At 52.2% G+C, this 10,936-nt stretch overlaps 4 protein-coding genes across 4 annotated transcripts; 2 read left to right on the plus strand and 2 right to left on the minus strand.

Annotated features, from left to right (window-relative positions):
* Window positions 1-382: 382 nt before the first annotated feature.
* On the minus strand, window positions 383-2,268 carry BO88DRAFT_406457 (putative DnaJ domain protein (Mas5)). Its single transcript, XM_025707150.1, has 6 exons — window positions 2,164-2,268; window positions 2,056-2,082; window positions 1,904-1,962; window positions 1,393-1,837; window positions 1,159-1,336; window positions 383-1,104 (listed from the first exon to the last, which is right to left on the minus strand). Coding segments are annotated over exons 1-6 (1,266 nt in total). The 5' UTR covers window positions 2,165-2,268; the 3' UTR covers window positions 383-548.
* A 227-nt stretch (window positions 2,269-2,495) lies between these two features.
* BO88DRAFT_406459 (glutamate--tRNA ligase MSE1) lies at window positions 2,496-4,883 on the plus strand. The gene is made up of 7 exons (XM_025707151.1): window positions 2,496-2,857; window positions 2,934-3,006; window positions 3,075-3,112; window positions 3,166-3,579; window positions 3,636-3,893; window positions 3,950-4,116; window positions 4,191-4,883. The coding sequence occupies exons 1-7, from the start codon at window positions 2,570-2,572 to the stop codon at window positions 4,777-4,779; spliced, it is 1,827 nt and encodes a 608-aa protein (XP_025560574.1). The 5' UTR covers window positions 2,496-2,569; the 3' UTR covers window positions 4,780-4,883.
* Window positions 4,884-5,591: 708 nt separating this feature from the next.
* On the minus strand, window positions 5,592-8,291 carry BO88DRAFT_87122 (putative microtubule associated protein (Ase1)). The gene is made up of 4 exons (XM_025713212.1): window positions 8,092-8,291; window positions 7,988-8,040; window positions 7,717-7,931; window positions 5,592-7,666 (listed from the first exon to the last, which is right to left on the minus strand). Exons 1-4 carry the CDS (start codon window positions 8,206-8,208, stop codon window positions 5,721-5,723), a joined length of 2,331 nt encoding a protein of 776 aa, XP_025560575.1. The 5' UTR covers window positions 8,209-8,291; the 3' UTR covers window positions 5,592-5,720.
* A 517-nt stretch (window positions 8,292-8,808) lies between these two features.
* Window positions 8,809-10,136, plus strand: BO88DRAFT_489534 (Mov34/MPN/PAD-1 family protein). Its single transcript, XM_025712710.1, has 2 exons — window positions 8,809-8,974; window positions 9,037-10,136. The coding sequence occupies exons 1-2, from the start codon at window positions 8,950-8,952 to the stop codon at window positions 10,029-10,031; spliced, it is 1,020 nt and encodes a 339-aa protein (XP_025560576.1). The 5' UTR covers window positions 8,809-8,949; the 3' UTR covers window positions 10,032-10,136.
* Window positions 10,137-10,936: the final 800 nt, after the last annotated feature.

Raw genomic sequence — 10,936 nt, forward strand, 5'->3', positions numbered from 1 at the left:
AGAGAATGAAGAGGGAGTCAGTCATTCTCCGTTTCCAGTAGTGCGAGACCACATATCTCTGCACATTGATGATACTCAGAATCTTCCAGATAACTGAGTTTCTGGGGCTCTCAGTCAGTGACTCGTGGGTTGAGAGCACTTCGATTGGACTTTCTTTCCCAGTCTCTGTCAGGATATCGATATGTTATATGGCCTAGCTCAGACGTTATAATCATTCTGCTGTTTGTTATCAATCCTCCTACTTCTTACGTGATCCAAAAGTAAAGGAACTCTGCAAACGCTCGTTTGTCTACGTAAAGAATAAGAGATTTCTGCACACTTAACAATCATCATTCCCATCATAAAACTATATTTATCTCATCGATCAATCCATAAAAGTTGACCCGAAACGCCCACGATGCGAGAGGGGAGCTGATCCAGAAGCAGCCAACGAGTCTATCATCATGAGGTGAACTAGCAGAGAGGTATAATGTCCTTGAACAAGGACAGAAACATAAAAAGGAGCAGAGGCAAAACAGATACAGAGAAAGCATAAGCATGCCAAGAGTCTACTGCGTCGCACACTGAGCAGTTGTCTCACCCTCATCGTCATCCTCCCAGGCAGAGCCTCCTTCGGGGTCATGCGCCCCAAAGTCATCCAGGTTGCCCTTGGGGTCGAATTCGACCTCGTCCACGGTGTCAGCCTGAATGGGGCGCTCCGGCTTGGGCAACAGTTCCTTGAGCTGCTCCAGAACAGCAGGGCTGGGCTTCCATTGCCCGTCGGGGAACTTGATGTTGACGACCAGGTACAGATCGCCGCGAGCATCGCTGCGCTTGATGGGCATACCCTCACCAGGAACCTTCAGGACCTGGCCCGGGTAGAGAACCTCACCGGGGGTCTTGGGGTGCTGGATTTCAATTCCGCGACCGTCAAGGTGCTTGACCACAACCCGGGAGAAGCCCGTCAGGGCCTCGGCCAGCGTAACATCGATTGTTGCTGTCAGGTCGGCAGCAGCCCTCCGGAAAGTCTCATGCTCCTCTTCCACAATGTGGAAAACGATATCTCCAGGCTCCTGACCCGGCACCTGGTCGGCCTCGCCCTCGAGGATGATCTTGTCTCCTTCCCTAACACAGAGTCAGTTATCACACTTCAGACAGTGCCGCATATAGCAGACTCACCTCGCCCCGCGAGGGATGTAGATCTCCAGCATCTTCTTGGCCTCGGTGGTCTTCTTGCCCTTGCACTTCTTACACTTATCTTTGTCGACAAAGTAGTCACCCGCTCCGTTACAGGTAGGGCAGGGCACCATAGCCGGAGACAGGAATTGACCCATCGGGCGCAAAATTTGCTTGTAACCTGAGCAATGCGTTAGCCCGAAATTGCACAGCAAGTTCCAAAGTATGGAAACCTACCTTCACCATCGCAAGTGGAGCACTTCCTGGCCGTCGCCCTCTCCTTACCACCCTTGCCCTGACAATGAGAGCAAATCACGTTCTTTGTACTAGCAAACTTGACTGTCTTGCCCTTGTACAGATCCTCCAGGCGAACCTCATACTTCTGCTCCTCATCCGGGCTCTTGCGCGGCTTACGCGCATGCGGTCCACCGGGCATGCCGCCCATGCCGCCCATACCTCCCATACCACCGAACATCTGCGCAAGAATATCATCCAGATCAGGGCCCGCGCCCATACCCGGTTCACCGGAGCCGTTGAAAGCGCCCATTCCGTGGGTATCATAGATTTCACGCTTTTCTTCGTCGTAGAGGATGTCGTAGGCTTCCTGCACGGCCTTGAATCGAACCTCTGCTTCTTCTCTTTCGGCTTCGGGGACTTTGTCGGGGTGGTTTGCTAGGGCGGCCTATAAGATAAAAGGATATATTAGACTGTGCTTGGAAACTGCGACCGATATAGAGAAGCTGCATACCTTGCGATAAGCCTTCCGGACGTCATCCTTGCTGGCACTCTTGTCAATGCCCAAGACCTCTATAATCCATCACATTATAATTAGTCGCTGGTGCTAGTGTAGGCTTTTCGCATTTTCCCCAAGCAAAGAATAAGAGTAGGCAATATATATACCGTAGAGGTCAACGTCCGCTTTCGACACTGAGCCAGGCCAAATCAGTCAGCATACTGGAACCTCAAGCTAGTAATGTCTGATTTTTAAGCGATAGCGGGAACACATACTGATAGTAGGAAGTAGAGGGTAAGATCCCCAACGAGCACGAGCGACGAATAAAGGGTATCAAAGATAACAGTATAAACAACAAGCAAAATTATAAAGGAGCAAATTCTAAAGCCAGCAAAACCGTGCGTTCCTAGCGACCAAGTAAAAGAGGGGGGAGAGAAAAGAGAGAGAGCGGCTGAGGCAGTAAAAGTAAAAAGGCAAAGCAATCGCGATAAAAGCAGCGCCCGATAATTATTTATTGCCGCCACATATCCACCAATCACATCACTTTCAATTGCGCTTTCCGCCTTTTCTGTCGGGATTTATCTTTCTTTCTCCGCCATTGATTTCCCCAAGCTTCAGCGCATACTTGTTACTTCTATAGCATTAGCATCGGCATTTTTGATATTTGTCCTGTCACTCGCGATGCTCAGGCGCCCAATAACCCCGACCGTCTGGGCCCGTCGTCCTTGGGTCTGCACTCAATGCCGAGCCCGGTATTCCTCCGTCGCGCCGGCATCGAATCTCCGCGCTGGCAACAACACTACGATCAACAAGAAGACCAAGTTGCCAGACTCGCCAGCGAGGACTCGATTCGCACCGTCTCCGACCGGTTATCTTCATTTGGGATCTTTGCGCACGGCGCTGTTTAATTATCTTTTGGCGAAGCGCACCGGAGGACAGTTCTTGCTGCGAATTGAGGATACGGATCAGGTGCGGTGATTAGCTGGCCAAACAGCTGTGGATCGACCTTGGAAGGAGGTAGGGCTAATTGAGGGATTGGCTACAGAAACGCACAATTCCGGATGCTGAGCAGAGGCTTTATGATGACCTTCGGTGGGCTGGATTGCACTGGGATGAAGGTGCGAAGACAATTTGCGTGGAACGGCGCGAGGCTAGTAGATGGCTAACGGATGATTGCTCTCTAAAGGTCCGGTCGTCGGTGGTCCGTACGGTCCCTACAGACAGGTATGATAGAAGGACACATGCTCATTAGGGCCAGTTACTGAGAGAGGCTCTAGTCCGAACGAACCGCCATCTACCGCTCCCACGCGCAGGAGCTGATTGAGAACGGCCATGCCTACCGCTGCTTCTGCTCCGCCGATCGATTGGACGCATTCGCCAGACATCGCAGCCAAGCTGGACTGCCGGCCGGTTACGATAGAAAATGCGGGGAGGTCTCCGCGGAGGAGTCGGAAGAGAGAGCAGCCAAGGGCGAAGCGCATGTCGTTCGACTGAAGGTGGAGGGATACCCAATGTTCAATGACCTGGTGTACGGCAAGACGGGCCAAAATCGCTCGCCGAACAAGTTGGATCTGATCGAGCGTGTCTATGACGATCCCATCTTGATCAAGTCCGATGGACACCCGACCTATCATCTGGCGAACGTGGTGGATGATCATCTCATGAAGATCACCCATGTCATTCGAGGAACGGTAAGCTGCGATGGAAGAGATACTAAAGAAGATGCGCAAGCTCACACTCTACTCAGGAATGGATGCCCTCGACCCCCATGCACGTCGCGCTTTACAACGCTTTCAAGTGGACCCCTCCCCAGTTCGGTCACGTACCTCTGCTCGTAGACAAGTCAGGACAGAAGCTCAGCAAGCGCAATGCGGATATCGACCTCAGCTTCTTCAAGGACACCCAGGGCGTCTTTGCCGCAACTCTCGTGAACTTTGCCGCTCTCCTGGGCTGGTCGCACACCCAGAAATCGGACATCTTCAACCTTGAAGAGCTAGAACAACTCGTACGCTCACCCCCTTCACCCGTCCAGAGGAAACACATACTAACACAACCAAACAGTTCAACCTCAAAATCACCCGCGGCAACACCGTAGTGGCCTTCGAAAAGCTGTGGTTCCTTCAGAAAGCACACGCCCAACGCTTCGCCGCCACCGACGGCTCCGAGTTCACCGAGATGGTGACCAAGGTCTCCGAGGAAGTCGAGAAGACCTACCCAGCGGCACAACTGTACCTACACCCCCCTCCCTTACCCTATACATACATCCACGAAACAAAGCAACTAACCACCGACCCTCTCACAGCACCCCCCTCCTCCAATCCCGCTCCCTACAAACCTACATTGCCCCTCTCCTCCGCGCCGACGCCAAATCCTACACCAACGCCACAGACTTCACAACCCGCAACTCAACCTTCTTCACCCAATCCCTCACCCGACCCCCCTACACCCCCTCCTCCACTACGACCACAATCCCCTTAACCTCCCTCCACACCGCCAGCTTCGCACTCACCCTCGTGCCGCCCGCACACTGGACGCTCGAAACCCACCGCGCAAACATAACCGCCTACGACGGCACCACCCCGGACACCGAAAGCGCAACCCTCACACCCGAGGAATCCACCAAGGCGCAAAAAGCCGCCGACAAGGCATTTAAGAAGGAACTGTATCACTATCTCCGCTGGGCGTTGTCGGCTGGTGCACCGGGTCCAGGAATCCCAGAGACGATGGCTATCTTGGGGAGAGAGGAGACGGTGAGGAGAGTGCAGGAGGCGAAGGAATTGACGAAGCATTTGGTGCCAGGGCCGACGAGACGGGTTAAGCAGGGGGTGGAGAGTTTGGGTGAGGATCGGTCTTGGATGGGGTCGTTGGCTCCTTCTTCTGGGTCTTCTTAGGGGTAATTATAGAAGTGTGAGATGGATGATGGATGGTGTTGTGTTTGTATGTATGAGAAGTGTATAATAAGTGTAGAATAGGATTACTACTAGAACCATGTTACAGCTTTATATTTCATCATCTATCATACTATCCTACAACTCGATCTTATCTCCAAGTAGGCAAAAGTAAGTAGAAAGGAGAAATAAATACTATCCATTGCTAGGACATGAAACCATAAAGTAAACTTAGCGGCTAAAGCATAACACAAACCGCGCTGATATCACAACAGAAATAGAGGTAAAAAGCATGCCAGGGACTTATACACGCGTCCATAGAAGACAAAAAAGAAGAAATATCAGAGAGCCACACCAAGAGAAGAGAATATTCGAGTCGGTAATCGAGTAATCGAGCGAATTATCATAAAAAAGAAATAGAGGAAGGAGTCGCAGGAGGAACACCAACCCCCGTCTATCCCAGTCCGGGTAGAGGTAAATTATTCAAACATAGAGCAAAAAAGGCATGATACAAAAAGACGCCTGGTTTTTCCGCAGTCCTTTGTTTCTTTTTGACATCAGGGAACGACATGCTGGATTCTGTCGCGGTTGTCGGGCCCTGCCTATCACGCAGTGAGTGGCAGAGGGGTAGAAGTAAGTGGGACGCAAAAGGAATCCAAGGTTGAGCGTCCAGATAAGCCAGAACATAACGCACGTGGTATAATTCCGAATTTTAACAGAAGAAATTAAGATGGTTAGCTGAGCGCAATTGCGCAAGCCGTTGTTGACGCCGTAAAAAGCTCAACAATTATGGCGCGTGTTGGGATAGGGGATAGTGACAGAAAGAGGGCTTCAGGGTCGTTCGTGAAATCGTCAACGTCGAGTCGTCTCGTAATCACGTTCTTTCAGAGACCCCTGAAAGTCTCGAGTAGGGTCATTAGGTCAACGAAAGGCTATTGGAGGCTTCAGTATGGCTCCAGGTCGTCCGTCCACTCGGCGTCGCTGACTCGAACCATGTTCCCCATCTGGGGACCTGGCTCATCTGGGCTTACGCTTCGGATGCCTTTGGCTTTTTTGCCTGCAAGGGAGCGGTTCTGGTTCTCCTCAGGATCGGCCAGTCGCTTCCCATGTGCAGCACGAAGCTTCGCATAGTACACGTCGCTAGCGTCTGCTTCGGATTCCGAACCGTCATCGAAAGTCTCCCAGTTCTCTGACCCGGATACTGCGGTCTGCACCGTGGAGGTCGACACTTGCCTAGGCGCTGGTGGTGGGGGCATTTGCTGCAAATATGGGTTTGGCTTGGGGTAGCCTTGCATAGAAGAGCTCAAGGACAGTGACGAAGCTGAAGAATGAGATGATTGGGAAAATCCAGTGGAGCGTTGAGAGAACGCGGAAGAGCTGACAAAAGAGCGTTGATTACGATCATCATACACGTCCTCTGGGCTGACTGGTCGCACGAATGAATTCGACAAGGCGCTGGCAGATCGTGGTGGCTCAAAGAGGTATGCCGCTCGATCATCCCTCGACTCACCTCCGGTCAATGCCCGCATCCTTGGTGGTGGTGCACGAGGCGCCGGCATCTTACCGTTCACAGTGCTAGACGAATATGTGCCTGGACCACCCCGTCGCGGGGAGTTGTTTCCATGCGGCATATTGCCCAGGGGAACACGAGCTGGAATCTTCGAGGGTGATTTGGCTCCTGCCCTACCAGCAGCAGGTCCAATGGTGTTGTATTTTGTTGTTGGGTGGGCAGTGGGTGTCTTAGAAGCCGAGCGCGGCGGCAAAGGTCCTCGCATAGCACTGCCAGGCCGAGAACTCATGACACTGGCCGGACGAGGAGGTTGTGCTGGGGTAGGACGCTTTGCACTGGTAGGCCCAGGAGTCTTGGAGCGCGGAGGAGGTTTTGCAACAACTGGGGTGAGTTCGTCGAGGTACCGTTCTCCATGGACGAGGAATGGCCGGCCATACTCATCCTCCCACCTCTCCAGCTCTTTGCGCAAATCAGCTTCCACCTTGGGCAGCTCCTTGGCAATCCTCTTTCTCATCTTCTCTTCTCTTAGCAGCTTTCCGGGGTCACGTCTCTCGCCCTTGTTTCCACGAGCCATAAGACGGGATGCGTCCTGACTCGAAACGGCGAGCGCTTCCCGCTCTGACAGGAGGCTCTTATGCTTTTCGATGAGTTGCAGAGTCGGGGCGCGCTGTTCCTTCAAGGTCTCTAGTCGCGCGATTTCAGCTTCGTGCGCCTCTAACAGCGCATCGCTGCAAACATCAGAAAAGGCAGGCGTGAAATCAAGCATCTCTTCTTCCGAGAAGTAAAGGCTATCCCAGAGCTCTTGAAGTCGACACCGAGCATCTTCCACGAACAAGTGCAGGTTTTGTCTCTTCAGCTCATTTAGGCGACTCAACTCGTCCTCGAACTCATTGATCGTCCGAAGTCCGCAGCCACGGTTCGCATTCATAAAAGCCTTTCTGTCGGCGTCTTCGACTCCGAAACGTTCCCACAGCGCTTCAACGGCGTTCTTGAGGTCCGTCAGTTTGCGCTCACGGCCCTTCTTCTCGCCCAGGAGCTTCTCGCGCTTGGCCATCAAGTTGGCTAGATCCGACTCATGTAGACCTAACTGTTCTGGCGATTCGCGATAATATTTGACGATGTTGGTATCTGTCTGGACCTGAGGCGTTCCGAGCTCAGCCCAGAGCTTGATAATCTCTTCCGATGTGGACTGAACAAACTCCAGACGGCGATGGTACTCTTCGTAAACGCGGGTGAATTCGCTGTCTAGCGCAGTGACGTAGGATGGCGAGAGATCGAAGCTGGGTGAGATGGTTGAACCAGGAGCTGTCGGGGGGAGCTCAATGGCGATAAAGGTGGGTTCCAGATGCGACGCATACGACTCAAGAGCCTCGACAAGTTCTATGGCCAGTCAGCAATTGCGCGCCTTCTGGCGCTCAGGATTAACTTACTCCTGACTTGCTCGAAACGCTCCTTGTGTAGTTTGCTCAGAGCGTTGTGCTCTTCCCGAAGGAAGCTGAGGCAGCGATTCAGTGGGTAGCTGATGCGCAGTTCGTTGTGGTCAAGCTGGTATTGTCCGTTTGCTTTTTCATCCACTAGGGACTTCTCCATATGCTGGATTGCCTCAATGAGGTTCTGTGCCTCTTCCTCCATATCTTTTTTCTCACTGTACAAGATCAGCTCTAGTACGTAACAGCATTGCAATGTACGCGAGGCGCATACTTATCCACAAGTTTGAGGTGGTTGTTTAGCGTTTCAGACAACGCGCTGAAAAGCTGCTTCACAGTTAGTTGCGAGGGGTGCTGAGAATATCAGAAACAACCGACCTCTGCTTCTCTGGACTCGCGCTCATGGTTGGGAACGCCGATGTCATCAAAGATGCCATGCAATTGAGTGACGATGTTATTGACCTGAGTGGTCAAGTAGCTTGTATCGACGGCCATGGTGTTATGTTTGTTTCCCACGCCCAAGCCAGGGGGGTTGTTGTTGTATTGTGGAGCCGATTGGCCTGAATGAGATTGTTTGAGTGCGCGATCGAAGACAAACTCGCCTTTAAAGGGCGGGGGTCAGCGTCATGTACGCTCGGGGGGCGGCGATGCGCCTAGAGAGATTAGAAGGAGGAGCTGCGAGTTATCCAAACAGGCAGGATGAACAACGCGAGACTGCGATTGACAGCGAAGCGCCTCACGGGAAGATGAGTGGCATCTGCGAGGACAAGGGACGACCCGCCAGATTTATGACCAGCTCCAGGGGATGCAGGAATATGCAAGGGTGACTGGGATGGAGGGGATGGAGACAGGCAGCGGTGGATGGAGTAAGAAAGACAATAACAATAATCTGGGCTTCTTTCTCCCTTTGGGGATTCTGCAGCCGCAATCCCGATCTGCTCGCCGCCTTTGTTGCTCTGTTTCCCGCCGCTTTCAGCTGCTACTTCGTCGGCCCGGTAACCGCTGACTCAGCGCCGATCTCCGCCGCGATCTGCCGGGAAGTTACTCACCGCCCGGAGTCACCTCATTCCATCGATCTAACTACTAACTATCCAGATCTCAGTAACTATCTACTCCACTTCACTCTTTCATCCCAATAGATCATCTCTATCTCTGCTATCAGTCAAATTCCTCCGTGTTAATACTCACACCTTCCCCTTACTACCCCCAATCTCACCTTCTCCTCTACCACCCACCATGCAGGCTGCCCAGCAGTCCTGGGGTACGTCCATCCGCATCCCCACCCCCACTCCATCTCACATCCCTCTAACCCCAACACCACAGAATTCGAAAATGCCGTCACCCTGATAGACCCCCACCGCGACGCGCTCTACCAATACGATGAAGAAACCCACAAAGCACTCAGCGCTCAGCGCCCCTGGTCCAAAGACCCGCACTACTTCAAATCGATCCGAATCTCCGCCGTCGCACTGCTGAAGATGGTAATGCACGCGCGGTCAGGGGGCTCCCTCGAAGTCATGGGTCTAATGCAAGGTTACATCCTCCCCGAGACCTTCGTGGTAACCGACGCCTTCCGTCTGCCCGTCGAGGGAACCGAAACGCGAGTCAACGCGCAAGACGAAGCCAACGAATACATGGTCTCATACCTACAATCATGCCGGGACGCAGGACGGATGGAGAACGCAGTGGGCTGGTACCACAGTCATCCCGGGTATGGGTGCTGGTTATCCGGTATTGATGTGACGACGCAGGATATGCAGCAGCTCGGAGGACCGTTTGTGGCGGTGGTGGTTGATCCGGAGAGGACGATCTCTGCAGGGAAGGTGGACATTGGGGCGTTCAGGACGTTTCCGAAAGATTATACCCCGCCGAAGGGGGAGGGAAGTGGTGCTGGAGGCGGAGAGGATGAGTACCAGACGGTGCCGTTGAACAAGGCGGAGGATTTCGGGGCGCATGCGTCGCATTATTATTCGCTAGAGGTGTCGGTGTTTAAGAGTGCGTTGGATACGGAAATTCTGTCGTTGCTGTGGAATAAGTATTGGGTTGCGACGTTGAGTCAGAGTCCGTTGTTTACGACGAGGGACTATGGGAGCAAGCAGATGGTGGATTTGAGTCAGAAGATTAAGCGGGCGACGAGGGGTGTGGAGAGTAGTGCTTCGCGGGGAAATCTGGCGCAGGTGAAGGATCCGCAGTTGGAGAGAGTGGCCAGGGATGGGCAGCGGATTGTGTCCGAAGAGGTGAAGGGTTTGTTGGCGGCGGAGGTGAAGATGAAGCTGTTTCAAAACATTGGGGAGGGGAATAGATCGGAGACGTCATGAGCTGGTGATCGACTGTTGTTGTCATGAGAAGCTCATGAAGGTTCATTTGAAAACATTTCCACTATGAATGACGAGATGACTTAATGGATACAATTCCTGCTTTGGTTTATGGTCTACTCGGTAACACTTCAAGCTAACTTTCATTGTATGGCCCGTAATACGTCTCGTTACTGCGATTCCTGTACACTGTTTACCATTGGTAGATATGTAATATGTGCTTGAATATGTACTAACACACTGCAGCAGGTGTATATGTTCAAATAAGAACAGATCAGCACAAGGGAACGACAAGAAGGGGTAATCGTGAATGAGAATGCCCAAAGCAAAGACCAATCCGTCAATAGTAGCCTGCGTCGTGAGAAATCATCATCCAAACCGTAAACAAGCCTCTTTATAAGATCACAATCAACACCAGGTGAGAGACCACGAAAGCAAAGAGAATTTGTACAGAAGGGTAAGGGACCCGAGCCGTTGTACAGAGGTGATATGTTCGACACAATATGTAAAGTATCGGGAAAAGAAGCCGAAAGAAAATGGTGACCGTCAAGGTGGACTAGAAGACAAAAGAAATGGCAGTCGTATCGATACGAGATTGGAGTTGGTCGGGAAAAGATAAAGCGGAAATGGTGTCCGGCTATCAAAGGAAATGATGAAAAAGGAAGGACGGGGAAGAGGTTGACCAGGAGTCTAGGCCGATATCGTAGGAGTCGCTGTTAGACATCCCTGCATGTTTATGCCAGCACTGATATAGATCCTGCGCTGCTTTTCTTTAGTCTAATGGGCCATTCTTGGGCACCATTCCTTTAAGGAAAAGAATAAGATGTCCACTGAACTGATGACGAGCGCTGAAAGTGACAGGATATCCAGGAACGTCTTTCCGACTCAAGGTGACAGAAGGGTTTGCC

This window comes from Aspergillus vadensis, assembly GCF_003184925.1.
Source record: "Aspergillus vadensis CBS 113365 unplaced genomic scaffold BO88scaffold_19, whole genome shotgun sequence".
Classification (NCBI taxonomy): domain Eukaryota; kingdom Fungi; phylum Ascomycota; class Eurotiomycetes; order Eurotiales; family Aspergillaceae; genus Aspergillus; species Aspergillus vadensis.

Excerpts from the sequence above, each read along its gene's own strand:
- BO88DRAFT_87122 (XM_025713212.1), bottom strand. The coding sequence starts at position 8,208 with ATGGCCGTCGATACAAGCTACTTGACCACTCAGGTCAATAACATCGTC. Across the intron at positions 8,041-8,091 it reads GCGAGTCCAGAGAAGCAGAG|CTTTTCAGCGCGTTGTCTGA; the intron begins GTCGGTTGTTTC and ends ACTGTGAAGCAG. Across the intron at positions 7,667-7,716 it reads GCGTTTCGAGCAAGTCAGGA|AACTTGTCGAGGCTCTTGAG; the intron begins GTAAGTTAATCC and ends GACTGGCCATAG.
- BO88DRAFT_406457 (XM_025707150.1), bottom strand. Across the intron at positions 1,963-2,055 it reads AGCGGACGTTGACCTCTACG|AGGTCTTGGGCATTGACAAG; the intron begins GTATATATATTG and ends GATGGATTATAG. Across the intron at positions 1,105-1,158 it reads TACATCCCTCGCGGGGCGAG|GGAAGGAGACAAGATCATCC; the intron begins GTGAGTCTGCTA and ends ACTCTGTGTTAG.
- BO88DRAFT_406459 (XM_025707151.1), top strand. The coding sequence starts at position 2,570 with ATGCTCAGGCGCCCAATAACCCCGACCGTCTGGGCCCGTCGTCCTTGG. Across the intron at positions 2,858-2,933 it reads GAATTGAGGATACGGATCAG|AAACGCACAATTCCGGATGC; the intron begins GTGCGGTGATTA and ends GATTGGCTACAG. Across the intron at positions 3,113-3,165 it reads CGTACGGTCCCTACAGACAG|TCCGAACGAACCGCCATCTA; the intron begins GTATGATAGAAG and ends GAGAGGCTCTAG.
- BO88DRAFT_489534 (XM_025712710.1), top strand. The coding sequence starts at position 8,950 with ATGCAGGCTGCCCAGCAGTCCTGGG. Across the intron at positions 8,975-9,036 it reads GGCTGCCCAGCAGTCCTGGG|AATTCGAAAATGCCGTCACC; the intron begins GTACGTCCATCC and ends CCAACACCACAG.